Raw genomic sequence first — 22522 nt, forward strand, 5'->3', positions numbered from 1 at the left:
GAACTCACGAACGGGGAGATCATGACCTGAGCCGCAGTCAGATGCCCAACCGACTGAGCCACCCAGCCGCCCCTGCCTTTTCTGACTTCTAAAACAGTCTAATTATTATCTTTTTCAGTTTTCAAACATCCAGAAGAAATACAGCACATTCTAAATTGTTGTAGATTCATAGAAGTGAAACATTTACTCTAATTTTTGACTTTTAGGTATTTTATTATCTCAGTAGATTATGGGGACTGTTTTGTAGTTAGCTACAAAAAGAAACCTTTACAAATTTATTGCTAAAGATAGATCAGTGTGCTGATCTATGATGTGAACGTATGAACGGTATTTTAGTTTATAAAGTATATAAACTGTTTACGTTGATAATACTTTTACTGTGTATTACTTATGCTTAGTGGTAGGTGAAAGCCCTACAGGGAACACAAGAAAGCACGTCCAGCATTGAAAAGCTTTGATTTTGCTGATGGAAATGGTGACTCTTGGTTCTCATTTTTAAGGGCTAGATACGAGGAACAGAAAATTAGTTTGTAAAATTAGCCAATCAGTCTGCTTCCTTAGGAAAAATAAACAGTGTGTCCCTTATCTGTAAAAACAGGTTTTCATCACCAAAGCTCCCTGGAGATATAGCTGATTTCAAGTCTAGGGTAGAGAAAGTACAAGGTGAGCTGGAATATCTTGTACCATAAGCAAGGACGTGCTCAAAGACTGATGGCACATGTCAGAAGGACACTGGCACCAGCTTGAATGGGCCACTGCCCAAATGAGGACGATTTGTGCACCAAAAAGAATAAAGGCGGTAAAAGATTATAACACTGAATCAAAAGCAAAAATCCTTAAGTCCAGAAAACGCGAAAGGTGGTGCGTAGAACTCTTCTTTATAGAATAACTTCAGCCGGTGAGGGTGGTAGAGTCCGAAAAATCATCGTTTTGCATCTTCAAATGCAAAGCCAATTCAGGTGGTATCACCAGTGGAGGCTAAAACCACCGGATGGAAGGTTGTTCGGGAACAAGATTCACAGTCTCAAGATATCATCCCACAGATTACATACTGTTTCAGAGGAGGGAAAATACCTGTTCATGGAGAATCTGAGGGAGGTTACCTTAACTGAATGAGTCCATTTACCGTGGCTCCTAATGGGACAGACTGACGTTACAAGTCCTCTCATGGGGTGCACTGAGAAGGGCCTCACAAGCAGTGTTGTCAGAACCATTTAGCTTAAGTATAATCAGAGGGAAATTATCTGACAAACGGAGATTCTACAAAACAACCGTTCTCAAAAATGGCATTGTCAAGAAAGAAGAGAGGTGACACCCTTCTGGAGACTAAGGAGATATGACCACTAAAAGCAATGCGTGAGCCTTGATTGGATCCTGGATCAAGAAAAAGCATCTGTGAAGAAAATTGAGGGAACACTGGGGAACTTTGTATATGGGTTGTGTATTAGCTAAGAAAGTTTACGCTGGTAGAATATTAGGAGTGATGATGGTATTTAAGTGTTTAGGAGTGAAGTGTCATCATGTTAGTAAGTTACTTTCAAGTGGTACGGAAAAAAGTGCACACGAGAGCACAAATGTGACAATGTGTGTTATGAACTGAGGGGATGGGTATATGGGTGCTTGTTCATTATTCTTTCCGTTTTTCTGTACATTTGAAATTTTTAAAAATCAAAAACGTGGGGAAATGGGTCATCCTGAATGTGTTGCAACTCCAGGGCTTTATTGTCTTTTGGTATTCTGTTTCATGTTACTGCCCCAGTTAAGAAAAAAAACTCAGGTTATAATTTGCCTTTATTCTGTTTTTCTAGATGTGATACAACAGAAAAGCTCAGAAATACTTTGGATTACTTAAGATCATTATTAAATGATTCTACAAACTTTAAACTTATTTACAGATATGCATTTGACTTTGCACGGGTGAGTTCTCTGGAGCCTATCCAGATGTTTCCCTCTCCTCCCGCCCTCCCCCCCCCTTTTTTTTTAATTGCCTTTTGAGGTTTGTTTTTACATGCTGCAAGCAAAGAAGGTTGAGTAAGTTACTCCCAGGGTGCTAGTTAGGATTTCTTTCTACATGTACGCTTTCTACACTAACCCTGATTCTGGGCAAAAATGTAGTTTGTTAGCAAAAAGCTATGGTGCCAGACCTTGAATAGCTCTTGCTATTGGCTTAGAAGTAATTTATAAACTGGCATGTAATAGACACTTTTCTAAATGTCTTTTAGATAGGCTTAGAAGAGCTTTTCATTCTCCTGAAACAACAAACCTTCACCCATTGAGTTACTGGACTAAACTGCAGATCTGATTCTGTTTCACTTCCTGTATTGTATTTGGAAATCGTTTGAATTTCTGACCTAAGCTAATTGCAATGAACATTATTCAACCCTAATTTCCAGGCGTCATTTTGAAAAGTGAGCATCTTGTTGGTCACATCGTGAGGCTGGGCTAAGTGTGTGACCGCGGTTCTCCTGGAGCGAAATGAAGGCTCAGTTTTTCAGCCTCGTCGCCGTAGGCAGTGGATTCTGAGGCACCAGTTGGCATTGTGTTCATTCGCCCGCAGTCCACAGCCCACACGGTCACACTCCATTCAAGAGCGGTGTCGTGTTTTCTGTTAAGTTGGTGTGTTTGGTGCATTCAGGGCATTGGGCTTGATTGATCGATTGTGATTTAAAGCAGAGAATTCAGTGTCAGGTGACTCCCTTTTTTCTTACCACCATGTTGGTCTTTTTCACTGCTTGCGTGCTTTGGCTCTGCTAGTTCCGCACCAGAGGTTTACCCGATGGTGAATTCTGGTGCATCTGCGGTAGCACATGAGTAGTTCTCTGTGGTGTCCTCATTTGTGCATTTTTGCATTTGTCGTAACCTTCACATAAAATCCCAACCCGTGAAAGTTTATAGATGTTAGAAATGGTATGGTGAAATTCAAATACAGTGTTCCACTAAATGGCATTAGCGTAATCGTATGTAGAAGTTATTTGCCAGATGCTTTTAGAATAGATACACAGTTTGTAGGATTAAGTATTTCATCCCGCGAGATCGTTTTCCTCCCAAAGTCAGCTGCTTCTTCCTGTTTGGTAAAGTTTGTGTAGAAGCGTTCTACCTTCTCACCAAAGTAAGCCCTGTTTTCCAGCTTTTCTGTTTGGGGGCCAGAGTTGCCCACGTATCTGCCGTAGCCCCGTCGCCGGCCGTGGTCCGTCAGCGCAGCCTGTGCCCCGGGGACTCCTTTGCTCGCCTCTTGTGGCGCCTTCCACCGCAGCCTTGCCGATCCGATCGAAGCCCTCGGTCCTCCTTGCCTGCACTGCTGTGGTCCCCTTATTCCCGGGCTCTGTCACGTCCCCTCCAGCATCACATTAGCAGGGTGCCACTCCTCCACCTTCGGCCCCAGGGTCATTGGGCCGCCTTCCGGCTCGGCGAAGCCTTCAGTTCCCGGTGCCCGGTGCCCGGATGTCACGTGGGGCTTCCCCATGCGCCCCCTGCAGCTGCTCTGCAGCCTCTCGAGTGACAGGCAGGGGCGTTTTCGGTCTACTTCACGGAGGAGGAGAGTGGGCCTCGGAGAAGCAGACAGATTGCACCGTGGTCACTCTGTCCGCGGCAGTGGATCCAGGACTCAGACCCGGGTTCTGGCCTCAAGTCCAGGCTGCCGGTCACCCCAGGCTTCCTTTGTCCCACGGCACCTGTGTTGCGGGGAAGTCCAGTCAGCTGAACCTGCCGCCCGCCGTTTTTGGCCTTTCTGCTTTCTGCCTTTCGTCCCTCCGGGCCTCTGCCCGAGTCCTGTTGGTGCTCTCCCAGCTCTCTCCTGCGTCGGGTGCCTGGGCCCAGCCTCCCGGGTCCTCCTGTCCTGGGGGGTCGTGCGCCTTCGCTGCATACCCTGGCGACCTCCTCCGGCTCGGCCATGGCGTCTGGGTACGACAGGCGTTCGTCTTCTCAGACCGAGCCAGGGACTGTGTCTTCTCTTTCTTCGCATCCTCAGTAACAGCCAGCAGAGGTCTTTGCTTTTGGTGAGCATTACCAATGAATTAATAAGCCCCTTTATGGAAGGTGAATACCACGCATATTTAATCATTGCCAAATAGATTCAGTTTGGCTAAAATATGCTCTAAAATGGATTTAAAAGATTGTTTTCAATGTTTATTTTTGAGAGCAAGAGCGAGAGCGAGCGTGAACGGGGGAGGGGCAGAGAGTCCCGCGCCCGCACGCACACACACACACAATCCAAAGCAGGCACCAGGCTCGGAGCTGTCAGCACAGAGCCCGATGTTGGGCTCAAACCCACGAACGGTGAGATCACGGCCGAAGCTGAAGTTGCACGCTTAACCGAGCCACCCAGGCGCCCCTAAGATGGATTTATTATTGAATCCTTTGGTTTGCTTTGGTGTATTTAGCTGTATCCCACAAGATTTGAGATGTACGTATTTTCATTTGCATTCAGTTCAAAATGTTTTCTGTTTTCCCTTGTGATTTCCTCTTTGACCACTGGTTATTTACAAGTGTGTTGTTGGTGTTATTTTCCAAGTATTTAGGATTTCCCACATAAGCCTCCTGTTATTGATACCTAGTTTAATTCTGTTGTGGTCAGAAAAGATACCCTGTGTAATTTCAGTTCACTTAGAGGTATGGGGACCTCATCTGTGGTCCAGAATGGTCTCCTGTGATGAATGTGTTATGTGTAAAACACATAAAAAGAATGAATATTCGGCTGCTGTTCAGGGAAGTGTTTTATAAATGTCAGGTCATGTCGGTTGATAGTGTTGTTTCAGGTCTTCCGTATCCTTCCCGATGTCTGCCTGCTAGGCTCTGCCAGTCACTGAGAGGGGATTGTTAAACTCTCCAGCTCTGTTCCTTCTGTTGTTTCCATCATGGATTTTGAAGCAGATACTAGGTTTAGATCTACTTCATGGTGTTCTGTGCTCTTAAAGAATTGACATGTTAGCATCATGAAATGTCTCTTTATCTCTGGTAATATTCCTTAATTTGAAGTTTGCTCTGTCTGAGACAAATAAAGCCATTCCTGCTTTCTTTTGATTAAAGTCTGCATGATAGATCTCTTTCCATCCTTTTACTTTAAACCTGTCCATGTGTCTTTATTTAAAGTGGGTTTCTTATAGGTAGGATATAGTTTCTTATAGATACCATATACACAGTCTGACAATACCTGTCTTAATTGAGATGCTTAAACCATGTACATTGAATGTAATTATTGCTATGGTTAAATTTACATCTCCTATAGTATTTTTTTCCTATTTGTCTTATCTGTTTTGTTTCTTTTTCCTTTTTATCATGACTTCCTTGGATTGAGTTTTGTTTGCTTTTTCTAATGATTCCATTTTAATCATTCCATTCCAGCATTGTCTTAATAGCTGCATCTCTGTTTCATTTTTCTTGTGGTTGCTCTAGGCTTTACATATACATCTTTAAATTTTTATAGTCTACAAATAATATTCTACTACTTTATGTATAATGCAAGAACTTTTATAACAGTAGACTTTCATTTTGCCCTCCCATACTTTCTGCTGCTGTTGTACATTTTACATACATACATATATGTATATATATATATATATATACACGTATATATATATATACGTATATATATACGTATATATATATATACGTGTATATATATATATATACGTATATATATGTGTGTGTGTGTGTGTGTGTATATATATATATATATATATATATATATATATGCTATAAATCTCACAATATATTGTCTTACTTAGTCTCTTCAAACTGTTACAACAAGATACCAGAGACTAAGTAGCGGGAATCTATTTCTGTAGAAGGGAGGCTGGGAGATCCAGGATCAAGTTGCCAGCAAGATTAGGTATCTGGTGATTGCCTGGAGCCTGATCCTTGAATGGCTGTCTTTTTACTGTAACCTCACATGGCAGAAAGGAAGAGGGAGCTTCTGGGGTCTCCTTATATAAGCGCACTAATCTCCAGCCTCGTGCCCTAACCACTTCCCAAAGGCCACGCTTTCTAATAACCATCACCTTGGGGGTTAGGATGTCAACATACGAATTTTGGGGGAGCCACAGACATTCAGCCCATAGCATACATTGTTACCATTTTTGCTTTAAATAGGCAAAAATATCTCTGATGCTCCGTCTTTGTGCTCTTTATTTCTTTTGTGTAGATTCAAATTTCTTCCTGGTATCATTTTCCTTCTACCCAAGAAATTCCCTTTAACATTTTTCATAGTACAGCTTTTCTGGTAATGAGTTCTCTAAGCTTTTAATTTGCCTTCAATTTAGAAGGTGCTTTTCTGGGTAAAAGATTTTAGATTGACTATCTAATATTCTTTCAGTACTTTTAACAATCTCTCTCCCTTGGTGTCTCGTATAATTTCTGATAAGTCTGATGTTCATTTTTCCTTTGAACATAGTGTCTTGTTTTGTTTTTTATTCTCTTTTCACTGCTTTTCAGCAAGTTGATTATGATATGCATTGGCATAATTTTCCTTATATTTATTTTGGTTAGGGTTTGTTTAGTTTTTTGAATCTTTGGACATACAGTTTGCATTAGATTGGGAACTTGGTCAGCTGTTGTTTCTTCATCATTTTTTCCGTTCTCCTCTGCCCTCTGTCTGGGATTATAGTTATACCTATGTGAGATGCCCGATACCGTCCTACAAGGCAGTGATGCCACGTTCAGTTTTTTGGGTCCCCCCCATCCCCTTTGTAATATTTCTTGCTACATCTGCTAATATTAATCTTTTCTTCTGCAGTGTCTAGTTCTGTTAATCCTAGCTAGTGTATTTTTAATTTTAAGTACTGTAGTTTTTCATCTTTATAAGTTCCTTTTGAGCCTTTTTTTATGTTTCTCTCCTCATTATGTGATAATATCTCCTACCTCTTGAATATCTAGAACATGTTTATAACAGTTGTTTTAACAACTTTATCTTCTGGTACCATCATGTATGTCGTTTTTGGATTTCTTTCTATTGCTTAATTTTTATCCTGATTGTGCGTCGTATTTCACAAGTTCTTTACATTCCTAGTAGTTTTTGTTTCTTTGTTTTTTGATTGGATGCTGGATATTGTGAATTTTATGTTGTTGGTTCCAGGGTTTTCTAGTATTCCTTTAAATAAGGTTTGATTTAAAAACTTTCCTGTGTGTAATTATAGTTACTTGGAGATTGCTGTCAGTCTAGGGGTGATTCAGCTTCACCGTAAGACTCTTTTTGAGGATTCTACCCCAGGCCATGTGTGTTAGGTCCTTTCACTGTAGCTGGTAGGAATGCAGGGGCTTCCTAACCCTGCAGGAACCCTGCCTGCTTGTTTGCAGTGTGATTCCTTCCCCAGACTCAGGCAGTTTCCTCTTGCACAGACACAGAGAAGTCCTTGGCCAATGACTAGGGAGACACTTTGTAAATGTCTAGATCCCTCTCTGTGTAGGTCCCACCTTGGTATTCTGTCCTACAAACTATAACCACCTTTGTGTCGTTGAACTCTTGTCTTTTCCAACTCAGCAAGACCACTGGACTTGGTTTGGATTCCCCCTCCTGTGCTCTGGCCTCAGAGGGGTATCCCAACAGTGATTTGGGATCACCATAGGGCTTACTTCCTGTCTCCTTTTTCTCAGTGGTCATGGTCCGTTGTCCAGTGTGTGAGAGGCATCACTTCATATATTCAGTCCAATTTTCTGGTTGTTGGAAGTGAAAGGGGAAATCTGATTTCTCTTAACTGCATCTTGGTTAGAAGCAGAACTCAAGTTCTTCTTTTTCCCCCCTCTAATGTTTTCTTTTTTCTTACTAAAACATGACTCCTGGAGGTAATAATGCATAATTAACACAGCAGACCTTTTAAAAATCAAACTTTCAATAGAAATGAAACTTTCTGATCGTTTTAACATCTTAAATATTCCCTGTTGTAAATAACAATGGCATATGTTAAATATTTTCTTTTATACTTTAATGTACCAGGAAATAAATTATAGTACAATACCAGAAAGTGGTAAAATGAGCTCTTTGACATCTCTCCACCAAGACTATAGTCCTGAGGATGTGATTGGGTTTTTTTCCCCCTCACTTTCAAACCTTGTAGCCAATTAAAAATAGTGCTTGGCTGTAAAGTTGCATTCTTTTTCTCCTAATTTTACTTTGACTTGAACTTAGTCTTATGGATGCCGTGGAATTGTGGAGCTTTAGAGCTGAAAGAAAGCATTAGAGGCCACTTGGTCCAGTGTTGTTGTTATGTAGATGATGAGACTGAGCCAGAAAGGAGGGGACGGCAGGAGGGCCCAAGCACCGCCCCTGTCGTGCATGTCACTGTCTTCTCACAGAGCCACAGCGCCTTCCCTGACTGGAAACTGTCACCACCCTGTGGTGTCTTGTTGGAGGAAGATGGTGGGACATACATTCAGGGGCTGAAATGGCCAGTTTTTCCATACAAGTGGGATTTCATCTGAGTATTTTTATGTGGAAGGGTTTTTTCCTCGATGTAGGTATTATTATACAAGCAAATATCATTGTATGAATTCCTTTAAATAAAACAGCCATTTTTTCTTGATTCCTTTTTAATTTTTTTTAAGTTTGTTTTGAGAGAGATAGTGTGAGCGGGGGATGGGCAGAGAGAGAGAGAATCCCAAACAGGTTCCACACTCTTAGCACAGAGCCCCATTCAGGGCTCGATCTCACAAACGGTGAGATCATGACCCGATCCAAAATCAAGTCGGACGCTTAACCACCTGAGCCACCCAGGAACCTCTTGATTCCTTTTTAAACAAAGGACCTATTGACAGTAAGATTGTACCAATGGAATGAGGTAAAAAACTATAGTAAGTTTTTGTTGATCTGGGAATAGTTATTAAATATCCGTTAAATTTGATTTTTCTCCGTTCTCTGTGGCAGAGGCAGGTAGCGTGCTGAAGTCACGGAGCGAGTGGACACCTCGGAGTTTTGAGGAGGACAGATGTTGGGCTGAGAGGGCCTGAGAGCAGCAGCGTCTTAGCCCTGAGAAGAGTGGGCGTTCTTGGCCTTCCCCTGGCGGGATGTTTGGACTTGGTGCAGAAAGGAGACATAAGGGGCAGATTGAGTGAGGAGGCTGTGGGCGTGGGGGGCAGAGGGACTCGAGAGGCCTCCTAGACCAGCACAGGTGCATCCACACGGGGTGGGGAGGAAAGTGGAGTCAGGAGGAGCCGCCAGGTGGAGAACAGGGAGGCCCTCCCTGTGAGGCGCGGGGGTGCAGGGAGCAGCGGGCGATTTCTCTGTGGGGGGAGTCCTTGCCCTTGCAGTCCTCAAAGTAAAGCTTTAAGAAGTTGTAACAGAGGGTTCTGTGGAGGCAGAAGAGCCCGGTGGGAGCCCCTCTTACTGGGAGGCGCTCTCACGGCGCTTACTGGGCAACAGGGTGGTTCCCGCAGCCTCCCTGGCTGTTAGTGCTTTGCCAGCCTCAGGCTCCCAGCTTCTGTGACCACTCCTGAGGGGGTGTTTCGGGAAGATGTAAGGAGCCCCACAGATCAAAGCTCCTGTGTCGTCTTCCTCTCGGTAAAATAGCAGCTGAGTCATGTCTGTCCATGCAAATTAGACGTGACTGAGCACGTCACTCATAGAGTTTACTAAGGAAAGTTTTCCTAGGCCTCGTTCAGCAACCTCTTATCAGAGAATCCCACCGACTCTAACCTACACCTGTTGCGGTGGTTTGAGTCACTTCCCCTAATAAATTTCTTACTTCTTAACCAGTGTGTCTGTCTAGTTTCCCTCTCCACACAATCCCCCCAACACACACACACACACACACACACACACACACACACACACACACACCTCTCCACTTCTCATGTTTTCATTGTGAATTAGGAAGAAAACAGAAGGTTTTGTCCTGGGCGAGGACAAAAGCAGGAAGAGTATGCAGTCATCTAATCCCAGGTTGGTTACCCTGAAAATCTGGTCACTTTTATCTTTAAGATTACGCTGTGGTTATTGTGGACACCCAGGTTTGCCCAGCAGGTACTTGTAAAGCTAATCGGACCCTATGCCTCAGTATTTCAGCCTCTCTCCTCGTTCCTTCTCAGGGAAGCGACGTGGTACTCAGTGAAGAGCTCAGGCGTGCACTCACACTTCCTGGTTCATGTTATTTAGTGCCCCGTGCCTCAGTTTCCTTATTTATAAAGTGGGGATTATAATAATGCCTGTCCTGACACGGTTGTTGTATTAAATGAGTTTAAGGCACTTACAACAATTTCTGGCACAGATTAAATTCTTCGTAAAAGTTACCCGTAGAATTGCAAATAGTTGTTGTGTTATTCTTCACGGGCATTGTTGAGGTTGTCTGCATACCTCAAGTCTCAAATAATGACTTGTTTTCCAAGAATAGTGCTTACAGTAATACAGTCTGTGCCAAATAAAATGACAAGGAGAGACTGTGCCTGTTGGCAGATTTTTTTTCTTTTGTTCTAAAGGAAGTGTCAATAGTTTAGCCTAATTAAGTAATTGCCTTGCAAACATTGTTATCTGTAAGTGAGTTGCTGGGTAAGTTCTAAGAGCATAATTATTTAGTTTCATTTTTCCCAATGAGAGGGGACTCGGTTTTTTTGGACTTTTAGCTTGTTTTTAATGTGCATTAAAAAAAAAAAGCTCCCGCTCAAAAAACTGATTTACTGGATTGTCAGTTTTGTAAACTGAATCACAGTAAGCTTTGAGTCCTTTAGCATTATTTTTCCCTTACGTTTGTTTTCTTAGGTAGCTGTGTTGAGGAGGACTGCGTTCTCTCTTTATTTTTTGTAATCCTTGTGGTCTCAAGCGGGAAGTGCAGGACGCGTGTCTTCCGTTTTCAGTTTAGGCCTTTGGATCTCACACACCGATTTCCGACTTGGTTCTTGCCATCTATGTCTGTGAATTGTGGTCACATATATTGTTTCTTGAGCTCATCTAGTAAAGGCTGTCTCGAAAATTTTAGGAAGTTTTTTTATTTTGAAGGCTTTTTTTCCTTCATCATTTTAATAATTCAAGGTCCATCCCCCCTTTTCACATACAAGTCTTAAGCTGTGAACACTTTGTGAAAATAGGAACTAGATCATCTGGAACAGTTGGGGGCCTCGGATACAGCATATCTGGATACTGGATGTGAAAGATGTTAGAAGATTCATTTTTATAATACCATACTTATGTTTACATATTTACAGTTGATTGCTTTGTTTCTATTATTGTTTCTTAAGTCACTTGAGCCATTTAAGGAAAAAAATGATTAATCTTCACATTTTACAAGAAGACCTATCCTGGAACAGTCTTATATAAACAAGAGTGCTTCTTAAAAGTATATGTATTAGAACTTTAGATCAGACCTTAATAGAACTTCATTACTCTCTACGTTAGCTATTGTTAGACTTCAGCCTGAGGAATGCATTTATTCCATATACAAAACATAACTTCCTCAAATCTTCAGATACATTCCTTTGGTTTTACGCGGCACCGCTAAGAGGCCTGATTCATCTGTAACTGCTTTTTAAAAATCTGTGTTTAAGGAGGCAGCAAGGCAGAATCTAGTTGTGTATTGTAGGGAGTTAGTGTATCTTTGGTGTATAGAACCTGTTCGGTTCCTATTATTTGAAAAATACAATTGTTTTTTAATGTGTTATCTTACGTTGATGCAAGTGCGTGAAATATATACCTACACGTTTTGGGTCAGGAGTAGGCAGGAAGGAAAGTTTCGTTTCTTCTCCTTTAACCTTGATGGGCCTTCGGGGATACTGAGCGACTCTCGCCTGTCTCTCTCAAGGCACTTTCTGCTTAGATTCTGACCTTGAGATGCGGAAATCTGTCCCTCGCTCCTTGGTGCTCTATGAGCAGAGGGTCTTAGGGTTGGTGTTGACAGTGTACTATTTAAATTCTCGTGAGGAGCTTCTGTGTGTCTTTGCCGTACTCCTTGAATTTGTTAAGGTGAATTTTTTTTTTTTTTTTTTAAACTGCCCATGATGTTGATGGCTGCCTCATGGCATTCTAGAAGATTCATTTCACTTTTAATTGGGACTCCTTTGCAGAGACTGCCATTAGGATCATTGTCACAGAACCCCCTGAGTGTGTCTCCCATTTTGCTGTTTAGGAGATGTTTGCTGTGAGATCTCTCAACTGTGCTGTTCCAGGAATTTTGAGCCTTTCCAGTTATGGTCATTCGCACTTAGTCAAGTCCCCCCACTGGCAATGTTGGTTACCAGCAAGATGCCACTGTTCCGACCGTGAGTGCATCCATAATATCTTTCTCTTATTTGCTAGGCAGAAGATGGTGTTAGTGATTGCGAGCTGCCGGCTGGCACCCTGGCAGAGCAGGAGTAAGTGAGTGCTGTTCAGCTTCCGGTCCTGTGAGTCTGATGCCTTTTCCTCCATGTTTTGGCATCACTGCCAAACACATGCATTGAAATCCTTCATGATCATCAGTTTGTCAGATGATTATATTGTTGCAAAGAGTCTGTCCAGGTCCTTCGTATCTTTTTTTTTTTTTTTTTTTTTTTTTTTTTTGTCACCTTAGTGTATGTCCATTGTGATGGGGACAGAGGCATTGATGTTGGAAGAAGGCACAAATGTATCAAGGCAAGACTAGTGATTTTAGGTGTGGTGAATGATGACAAACTGCTCAGAGGGAAAGCTTTTCCAGAATGCCGGTGGCGTCAGCCCTGTGCTACACGAGCTGTTGTTCAACAAACGACGTTTGGGCCCAGTCCTGTGGTGCCGCGTGTGTTCTCCACAGTTTACTCGTTATTATTTTTTTATTTTTCTGTGGATTGCTTTATAGCGTGGTGTGCTGTTGCTGTCTGCCACACCTATGTTACAGGGTAAGAGGAAGTTTTCCATTTGCTTGCACAGTGCATCACAGAAGTATGAACCCCCGAAATGCAACAAACCAATGAGGTGGTGGGCAAAAGGTGGGCAATCTCGGGAGCACCTTTTCTACTGTCTTCCTCTCCGTGGGAGTGAGTACCGCAGCCCTGAGCAAGACCCGTATGCATGGCCGGGAGACAGGCAGAGAACGCCGTGGAAAGGAGGTGCCACCTGTTGGCATTGAACTGTGGAATTGGGCCCCCGCCATCCTCAGACTCAGTTGTGTGGCCTGTAACAGAGAAGGGTGACTTGGAGCCATCTGACCCGGTCTGTACGAGAACGGTCGTTAATGCTTTATGACCGGGACCGAAAGACAGACCCTGTTGCACATCCTCCTGTATCTGCATCTACCTTGTTTGCTGTTGTTGAGTGAGGCCCTCACATTTGCTGTATTGTTTTAGTCCTTTACTTCTAAATCCGGTGTCATGGCCAGAAATTCTCTGTGTACTAAAGAGCATTTCAGCATTAAGTCCTTGAGGTAACAATTTATTTTATCGGAAGGTATGTGTGGCTGCATATGTGGCTGACAGTGGTGGTCACAGCATCGTCTGTTAATTTGGCGAACGTTTAGAGTCCACCCCGAGTGAGATAGCCAGGCACTTTCTCCCTTTGTAGAAAAGTACTTCTGCAAATTGCCACGGTAGTTAAAATACCACAGGGAGGCTAGCTTTGGATGTGTGAGGTTACCGCTTATGGTCCCAGGTCCTTTGTCCCTTTGCATAGAAAGTACCCACTTGTAGTTCCGGAATGGAAACTTGTACAGAAGGGGACAGTGAGAGAGGAGGATCCTAATTACAAATATAAGTGAATTTGAGCTTAATCTTCCCATATTCAGGTTTATGTAATATTTCTCTTCTGGTTTCCTTACAAAATGTTGTTTTTCACTGGGCTACTAGTTAGGTGTATTCTGCTAAGAGATTTCATATCTAATAAATCCAAGGTAAGAAGGACTGTAATAGGTTAGACTGTTTTCCCACAGAGTAGGGGGATGCATTCGTCCTCTTAGAATCCCCAGAGCCCCAGCATTTATTATGAGTTGAATTTAATTCCAGCATGTTTAGGTACAAGAAAAATATTTACGAATGAAATGAAATTGTTGGAAAAAATGGTTTTTATTAAGGAAACCTGATTCCTAAGCATGGAAACCGAAACCCTTAAATTCTGTTCAGTTAAGTCACGGGCTTTGGGGTCAATACTAATGATTTGGATGATCATCAGAAATGTCAAATGGCGAGTGATTGAGTTGTAGCTTTTTCTTTATCCCATGAAATAATCATCGGTATTGTTACTACCTAACTGATCCACTTTGCATTAGGGTGATCACTCAGCTGACATGAATTTCCTGTGGTAAATTGGTACGGTACCAAAACGATTAAGCCCTCCGTTGCGTTTGACTGCCTCCCCTCCCCCCTCCTTAGTCTTGGTTCAGGGTTTTTATGGTGTATGATAAATGAGCTGTTAACTAATTTTGTGTCGAAGTGAAATAGAAATTTGGATTATTGGAATTTATTATTTGGGGGCATCTGGCTCATCCTTGTTTTTGTTTGTTAAACAGGAAAAGGACCAGCGCAGCCTAGACATAAACACTGCCAAGTGCATGTTGGGACTGTTATTAGGAAAAATCTGGCCCCTTTTTCCAGTTTTTCACCAATTCTTAGAGGTACCAAATTGCTATTTTATGGAATGTATGTTTGCTTGCTTAGAACTACCAAGTATACTTTATTTAACCATTTCATGTAATTTTGTCTGTTGTACTTTTCTGCCTTTAGGAATTATGGTGACGTGTAATTGCTGTCCGTGAGCAGTTACCCGTTTTCTTGGGGTGTGTCTGTGTGTGGGGTCATGTGTCGCATCGCTCCCCGGCGCAGGTGCAGGCGAGACAGCTGGAGCTCTGTCCTTTCCTTTCTCTCGCCCCGCTCGGAAAGCTTTACTTCTGTCAGGATTTCCTACTCTGCATGAGCAAGATTCCCTTTCTTTTGTGGCTCTAGATGAATTTCCACTTTGAGCGAGCAAAGGTTAAAAAACAGCCTTCTGCCTTCTTACTAAAAGAAGTTTGTGATATATTGTTATCTAGTCTCGTCTAGATAGATAAGAGATCTGTCTTCTCTCCAGGAACTTGGGGACCTAGACCAACCTGAGCGTTAGGCGCACTGGCAGTATCCCCCTCAGTTTCCACTTGCTTCACGTCTGCGTTAGAAAAACGCCAGCGTTTCACTCCATCGTTGTTTGTTTGCTTTAAGTGGTAATGATCAGAAGTGCTGAGCTGCTGGTTCTCAGGAGCTGGTTTTGATGCTGTGTGATGCTGTAGGACCTGAGAGTGTCTGAGATGCAGGTTTGAGCTACTTGGGTTGTCCCACATGGCATCCTTCTTGCCCTCCAGCCCCAAACCCTTTAAAAGGTGCCCTTTGCTTGAAAGGATGAGGGTGCCGAGTCCTTGAGGAAAGCTCGGGCCGTACCCTGACCGGCTTCACTCCTGCCGTAATCTTCTGTGCCACCCACTTTTTGTATGGGTCCGGAAACACTTGCAGCTGATCCGATTCTTTGAGGACTGTTACTAAAAATTGCTTCTGATGTTCCTAACCAGGACTCCTCAAGACAGGTCTAAAAACTCTAGTTTTACTGTGAGAAGTGTCTGTTTACATGGCAATCCATGTCTGCGAATGGTCTGTTCTAATTTCTCTGGCCATCCCGTGACATGTTAGCTTTCTTTGGAAAATGAGTAGAAATAGGTCCTTGTTCTTGGAGTTGAGTGACTGAGCCTGAGTGGGAGGTGCGTTTTAGCTGAGAGACCTTGCCGCAAGCAGGTCTGACTGCACAATTCCAGAAGCATCTTCAACTGTTTCCGTGACCGATGTTTGCTTTGCACTGCTTAGGAAGTTCAACTTGTAGTCTGTGCTTTGTTCTCTCTTTTACATTAGTTTGCTTTTTTTCTTTTCAAAGGACACAGCGATCCTTTCATTTGAGTTTCTCTTGTGTTTGCATCCTCAAAACCATTGGCTCAGCTCTTTGCTTTTTGATGTACTTGTATTGTTTTCCGGTGTTCCTGATTTTTAGTGGTTAGGATTCCAAAGCTGTTGCATCTGGGTTTTAGTTTTCAGTCTTTCTACAGGAATCGTGTACTTTAAAATATACCTGCGGCATATTTCTTGTCTAAGAGGAACAGAAAAACCACTTCATGGGTATCCTTGATTTGTTACTTTTGTGATCAGATTCAAGTTTTGCATTGTTAGAACAGTAACTTTCTTCAGTGGCTGGACAGAGCACCTAGCTCTGAGACCGCTGGTAGCACTCTGGAAGTTCTCGTACAGTAAGTCGCTGCTGTGTGTACTTTGTGCTGACACCCGGCAGTGAGCCGTGCCGCTCAGGACAGCGTTATTCGTGGGAGCGGCTCTTCTCTGGCCCCTGCTTTCTGCCAAGCACCGAGTGAAGTACTTTACATAAATTCTCTCTTTTAATTCTTGCAGTATCTCTGTGAAGTAGGTTAATTACCTCTTTTTTATAAAAGGACTTCTGCAGGTTAGGAATTTCACTTCTAGGGACAACAATCACGTTTCTTTGATGTGCTTGTCATTTTGTGTTGAGCCCTCATAATATTTTTCTAATGCAAATTGTCATCTTCAGTTCTCTTGCTCTCTCTCATCCTTGTCCTCGATTGGTGCTTACCATACCTCAAGTGGAAAGAGTTAACCTTCGTGAACTTGATTATGTTGATTCATACAGCAGTTGAAACCGTGCCATTTGTTAATTCTGAGTGTCGGTAATTCATATTACTTTTCCCTCCATCAGCAATCAAAATACAAAGTTATTAACAAAGACCAGTGGTGCAATGTGCTAGAGTTTAGCAGGACAATTAACCTTGACCTCAGCAACTACGACGAAGACGGAGCGTGTAAGTACCCGCGCTGGGCGCCCTCACACCCCCGCCACCGTGCATTCGCACATCCCCCTGTGAGGAAGAGCCTCATAGCCGTGTTGTTTTCTCTCTCTCTTTAGGGCCAGTTTTGTTGGACGAGTTTGTGGAGTGGTATAAAGACAAACAGATGTCCTAGGACTTTATGCATAGCAGCGAGAGAGTCACTGTTACCACAGATATGTCAACCATTAGCCATAAATTGCTGTTTGTATCCAAGCGCATGCTGCTTTTCTTGCACTGTCTCCCTTCTGCAGGGACGTTGTGGTGTTTGCTATGGAACGGGTCAGCTCTGCTTGCTGTGTAGCATTGTTCTCTTGGAAGGCTGCTTTGCGGTTTGTATTTACACTACAGATTGGTGAATTTGCCAACGTCCTCACTGTGATGATGTGTATATTGCTGTTTAAATTTTGTATATGTGTATAAAAAGAAAAAGCTTCACCTAGAGATTATTTCTGCAAAACTGTATTGTAAAAATAATTTTTGTGGCATATTTCTTAGTCCCTTTTTTCAGACGAACCAATTCTACTTTATTTGGTCTCAAATGTAGCATTTCAGAAAACAAGAGAGAACAACTGTTACCACAAGCAAATGTTACCTGAATTAACCTTCTTGTTTAAGAGGCCAACTTTCGTGAAGCAGGTGGGAGTCCTAAATTTTCAGAGGCATATACCAAATATAATTTGGTTTACTTAAATATGAGCGCTTTTAAACGACGGAAGTTCTAATTACTTGAACATACAGACACGCACCATGCCACAAGCCTTTCCACCATGCGAGGTGTAGGATTTTATCCTCTGATGTTAAAGCCGGAGTAGTTCGAATATAGGTACACGTGAACAAATGAAAATCGCACCTTTTGAAAACGAGCTTGAAACTCTCGTAAACTTCCTTCAGCGGTTCTGTTTCTCCTTTTGCATTCTCCTAGTCAGTGTTGGGTCTGCCGATGCTTCCCGTGCCATTCGAAGTAACCTTGATTTCGCCTCCTCCGTGGAAGCCGAATGGTTCGCTGGCAGTTTGTTACCGCAGAGCACTTCTAGTTGTGGTTTGGATTTTCAGTTAAGCTTTCACGGTGTCTAATTTTCTAGTTTTTTGGAAAAAGAACTCTACTGTAAGCGAGAGGTTTCGTTTCGTTTCGTTTCGTTTCTCTCATGCTAGGCTTTCCCTGGCAGAATGTCCATTGCAGGCAGTGGACACGAAACCACCAGCATTGAGCTAACTTTATTACGCAGTAGGACCTTTCCTGGAGGGGCCACTCGTCATTCATTACCTGGGTAATTTGTACAGAAAGGTGATAGCCATTATTTATGTGGATGAGGAAACAAGAGTAAACAGGACGGTATTTGGGGGTTTGTATGCTGTGTCTTTTTTTTCCCCCCCCTTGCCTTACCCTTCTTGAGGAAATTTTTAGGTAACATGTTTCCCCTCAACTAACTGGTGCTATTGAATGCCTGATTTAGTCCCTAAAGTTTTGTGAAAACGTAAAAGTCTAATGATATAAACCAAGTAAAAAGCTAATGGTGCATTTGAACAAATGAATCCTATAGATGTGAGCAGGATCCATGATTAAATAATGATTGGAAGAGGTTTGGGTTATTTCAAAATCTGGCCAAAAAAATCTTTTGGATTAAATGTGAACCTTTAAATGGCATTAAATGAGTAAAGCACACAGACGATGCTACTCTTGACCACTATGTCACAGTTTATTTGCAAACAGTGTTCAGATTTTCATATTATTTTTTTCCCTAACTGAACCACCAAAGACAGAAATTTTGTATGTATATACGGTGTGTGTGCATATACAAAATCATGATATGGTAGAGTGAAATTACTTCCTTTTTCTACCAAATAGAAATGTTTGGTTTGCTGTGAAATAAACCAGAAGTGTGAAAAACTCTGTAGTGATTAAGCATACTTGATCATTCCTTGCTTAGGAATTGTAGACTCACTTCTACCTTACAAATTCATACCGGTTTGCACAAATTAATACCCGAGAAGCATAGAAGGTGTTGATGGCAAGCACAGCTCTTGGGACCGATGTGTTGCAAGGGGTTCCGTTCCAACGGGTGCCTGTTACTCCAGTGGCGATTGGCCATCGCCAAGTCTGAATTGGCGAAGAACTTGATTTGTTTCCAAAAGTATCCTGTAAAGTTAAAAAAACAAAAACACACTTTAATGGCCACGGTTCTTAAATTTGATCAATTGCAGTTTTGTTTAAACAAGTATGAATCACAGATAAAGTTGTTGTAAAAGTTATTGTTAGAAACTGGAGAATGTTTTAAACACTAAGCACAGTTAATCCTAAAATAAAAGGATTGTTATGGGGAGACGTTACATTTCATCCATAGTGAACATTTTGATGATGGGCGGAAAACCCGAGTGAAAACTGTTCGTGGTACAGAATGTGAAAGTACGTATTCCAACGTGATGATAATCTTGCATATTTAGAAAACTCCAAATAATTTTCAAACTTCCTTGAAAAATAAGCCTCTGTGACTGTGGAGTGCTTGCCCTCAGTTCTTGATTTTATGCAGTCAGCACTTGTTTCTAGGGAGCAGAAAAGGGGCCAAATGAGTAATAAGATACTTTTCTCTTAAAAATGTTCCTAAGTTACATAAAATTGAGCAGTCATCAGACACTTATTTAGTGGTTAATGTTAAAGAAATTAGGGTGCCTTCTTCTGGTTTTTCTTTCTTACCTGTCTACACCTTTTCTCTCTTTCCACTGTGTTTTGAACTACACATTGCAATACTCTGTTGTCATGGAATACAACTTCTCGGTGTTTCCTGGTAGGTCAGAAGTTTCATGATTTGATTTGCCATGAACACCCACTGTAATGTTACATGCCGCTTTTTTGAAGCATGAACTCTGAATTAAGTTTTTACAGAATCTGACCAGACACCCCTCTAGATTCTCATTTAACAACGGACATCTGTTGCCTCTCAAGTCTCCATTTTAACAGTGCTTTTGAAGTTTATACAGAAAGCTTTCCAAGTTAGTTTGTGCCCTTGGTTTTTATTCTTACAACTGCTAAAATACCTCTGTAAGCCTTATCTTTTATTCTTTCATATGTTGTATAATAAATGTATAGAATTCATTGACCAACTAAACGTTGGGTGTCTGTAAATGAGACCAAAACATGGGTTGCTTTTTATCATAGAATCCTTTCCCTTGGGGGTTACTGTTAAGTGGACAGCAGCCAACCTGTAACTGTGAACGCTTCGTGTCGTCAGTATTTGCATTACATCCATAAACGCGTGCAAGTCCTGTGACTCCAGCTTAACTACAATACTGTTATGCCACCTAACTTGAGTACAGCAAACTGGTTTTAGGTTTTCATGGAATTGATGTAAAATGATATCCCATAAATAAAAAGTATTTGTGTTTGGTTTCAGAACTGACTTGTCAATTCTTTCTTCACTTCCCGGGGTTTTGCTTCAAAAACCACTGAAAGTAGTTCCAGAGTATTTTTATCTTTTATTTTCTCCTCTCCTCGCCGCCCCCCCCCCCCCGTGCCAATTCTTTATATTAAAGAATTTCAAAGCTATAGAGAAAAAAAAAACCGGAAGAATACAGTGAACACCCATCCATATACCTGTCACCCAGATTTTCTGCTCGTTAACATTTTGCCACCTTTTCTGTACCACCGAGTGTGTGGGTGTGTGCGCCCTTCTCTGTGGATAGGTACGCTTGTTTCTGAACTTGAGAGTAAATTACATTATGAAGCTCCAGACCTCCAATTTTGAAACAGGGACATTTTTATAACCGCAATACAGTGATCACACTCCAGAAATTTAACATTGATCCAAGACTATTACCTAATATACAGCACAGATTAAAATCTCTGTTTGTACCGATAATTGGCCTTGATAGCAATTTTGTTTTCGTAATCTGGAGGAAAGCGTTGCATCTGGCTGTCATTCCTCTTTAGTCTCTTTTAAGCTAGAACGGTTCCAGATACAGTACAAACGCTCCTCAGCCAAACTGTGATAAGAAGATCTACAACCGCATGTCACATATTTCTAAAATACCGAGCAGATAACGGAGTGTCTACTACGTGCCAGAGCCGGACGGAAATGACCACTCTTAACTGCCTCCAGCGCTACCGTGTGGTTAGTGTCTAGTGTGTGTCAGTCCTGGTTACTGCTCTCTGAAAGTGTCTCACGTTAGAATATCCGCTCCCTGGTGGCAGGACCTCTGGCCCGGAGTGGGTGCCCAGAAAATGTACGCGGAAGGAAGCAAGTCACACAGTTCGCACTTGGCAGAGAATTGCCAGGAGCTAAGAAACCTCGCGTAAAGATGAGAAGATCCTCAAGGACTGATCCAGACTTTAAGACTCCCAGAAGCTTGAAAGTAAGACCGGAGGTCGAAGACAAGATTCCTATCATACAGAATCCAGACGCACTCTGTTTAAACTGGTGCTGTCGATGGTGTTTCAACGATAATTTGGACCAAAAGCTGAGGATCAAATCAAGAAGATACTCTTGCAGACACCTACAAAGGCGGTGGTTGGAATGAAGGGAAGAGCTTAATTCTATATGGATAGTAAGGAGTGGGAGGTGGCCAGTGTTAGGACCGAGGACCCAACCTGGGATACAGCAAACAGCAGAAAACCACAGGCCGCTTCATCCAGTGCTACAAAATAGGAATATGAGATGTGTTTCTCTGGGCAATACTAGTCTATATGAAAATTTACAGGACTTGAGGGGTGCCTGGGTGGCTCAGTCGGTTAAGTGTCCAACTCTTGATTTCGGCTCAGGTCACACACAATCTCATTCGTGAGATTGAGCCCCACGTTGGACTACCCTGGCAGCATGGAGCTTGTTTGGGATTCTCTCTGTCTGTCTCTGCCTCTCCTCCTGTCCCTCTCTCTCTCTCTCAAAAATAAACATTTAAAAAAATTCAGAGGAATTGAAATAAAGTTCTCCAGCAATGTAACAAACAGGGTAGACTGGGGAGAGAATAAATCACTAATGCCTGCTCAAGACAAAAAACCCAGCTGAGGTGCGTTGCAGCAGACTTCCGAAGGAAAAAGGGTTACAGGGGGCACCTGGGTGGCTCATTTGGTTAAACGCCCAACTTCGGCTCAGAGCATAATCTCACAGTTCATGAGTTCGAGCCCTGCATTGGGCTCTGTGCTGACAGCTCAGAGCCTGGAGCCTGCTTCGGATTCTATGTTTCTCTTCCTCTCTGTCATTTCCCACCCCCTCTCAAAAATGAATAAACTTCAAAAAATAAAAATAAAAAAAAGTTTATAGGAAGTTTGCTTCAAAGGAAGAGCATTTTTAAAGACCACTTTTTGCAATAAGGGGATGAAGAGGAAAGTGAACTGAAAAATGACAAACACCCACAGGAAAAGACGGAAGGTCACCGAGTCCACCCCAGGGCTACAGAAGTGAGGAAGAGAATTAGCTACTTCTGGACAGCACCTTTCTTGCTTTCTTTGAACCAACAGGAAGGCAGGACGTGTTCTCTGTGGTGCAGTATGCATTACATCATCCTATATGACTTGCTTGAACGTTATCCCCAAATCTTAGTGTGAAGAATAACTTTCAGGCAGAAGGTGAGAGAAAAGCTTTCATGATTCCTTTAGAGAAGAATTGCCAGTGGAACTTAGTTACAGCTAGAGAGGAAACAAACCTATCACGTAAGGAAAGAACACCTCAAGCTTGCTGGCCCTGTCTACTTATCTAAGCATTTAGGGCAGAAGATAATCCAAAATAGACCACTTTTGCCACTTTCGGCCCATTCAGCAAAAAATAGTTTGGGTTCCCCCCCCCCCCCCCCGCCAAATTCGT

At 42.4% G+C, this 22522-nt stretch overlaps 1 protein-coding gene across 6 annotated transcripts in view; it reads left to right on the forward strand.

The window, feature by feature from the left end:
• DCUN1D4 (defective in cullin neddylation 1 domain containing 4) overlaps window positions 1–20121 on the forward strand; it is an 84910-nt gene extending 64789 nt beyond the window's left edge. For 5 of the 6 annotated variants that reach the window (XM_060655055.3, XM_060655056.3, XM_060655064.3 and 2 more), the window contains 4 exons: window positions 1809–1917; window positions 14370–14474; window positions 16601–16703; window positions 16808–20121. In XM_060655055.3, the coding sequence (XP_060511038.1) occupies window positions 1809–1917; window positions 14370–14474; window positions 16601–16703; window positions 16808–16863 (373 nt within the window). In that variant the 3' untranslated portion in view covers window positions 16864–20121. The remainder of the gene's footprint in view (window positions 1–1808; window positions 1918–14369; window positions 14475–16600; window positions 16704–16807) is intronic. The other variant, XM_060655057.3, reaches the window with a different exon arrangement.
• The last annotated feature ends 2401 nt before the right edge of the window (window positions 20122–22522 follow it).

The sequence above is a fragment of the Panthera onca genome, chromosome B1 (assembly GCF_046562875.1).
Source record: "Panthera onca isolate mPanOnc1 chromosome B1, mPanOnc1 haplotype 2, whole genome shotgun sequence".
NCBI classification, from domain to species: domain Eukaryota; kingdom Metazoa; phylum Chordata; class Mammalia; order Carnivora; family Felidae; genus Panthera; species Panthera onca.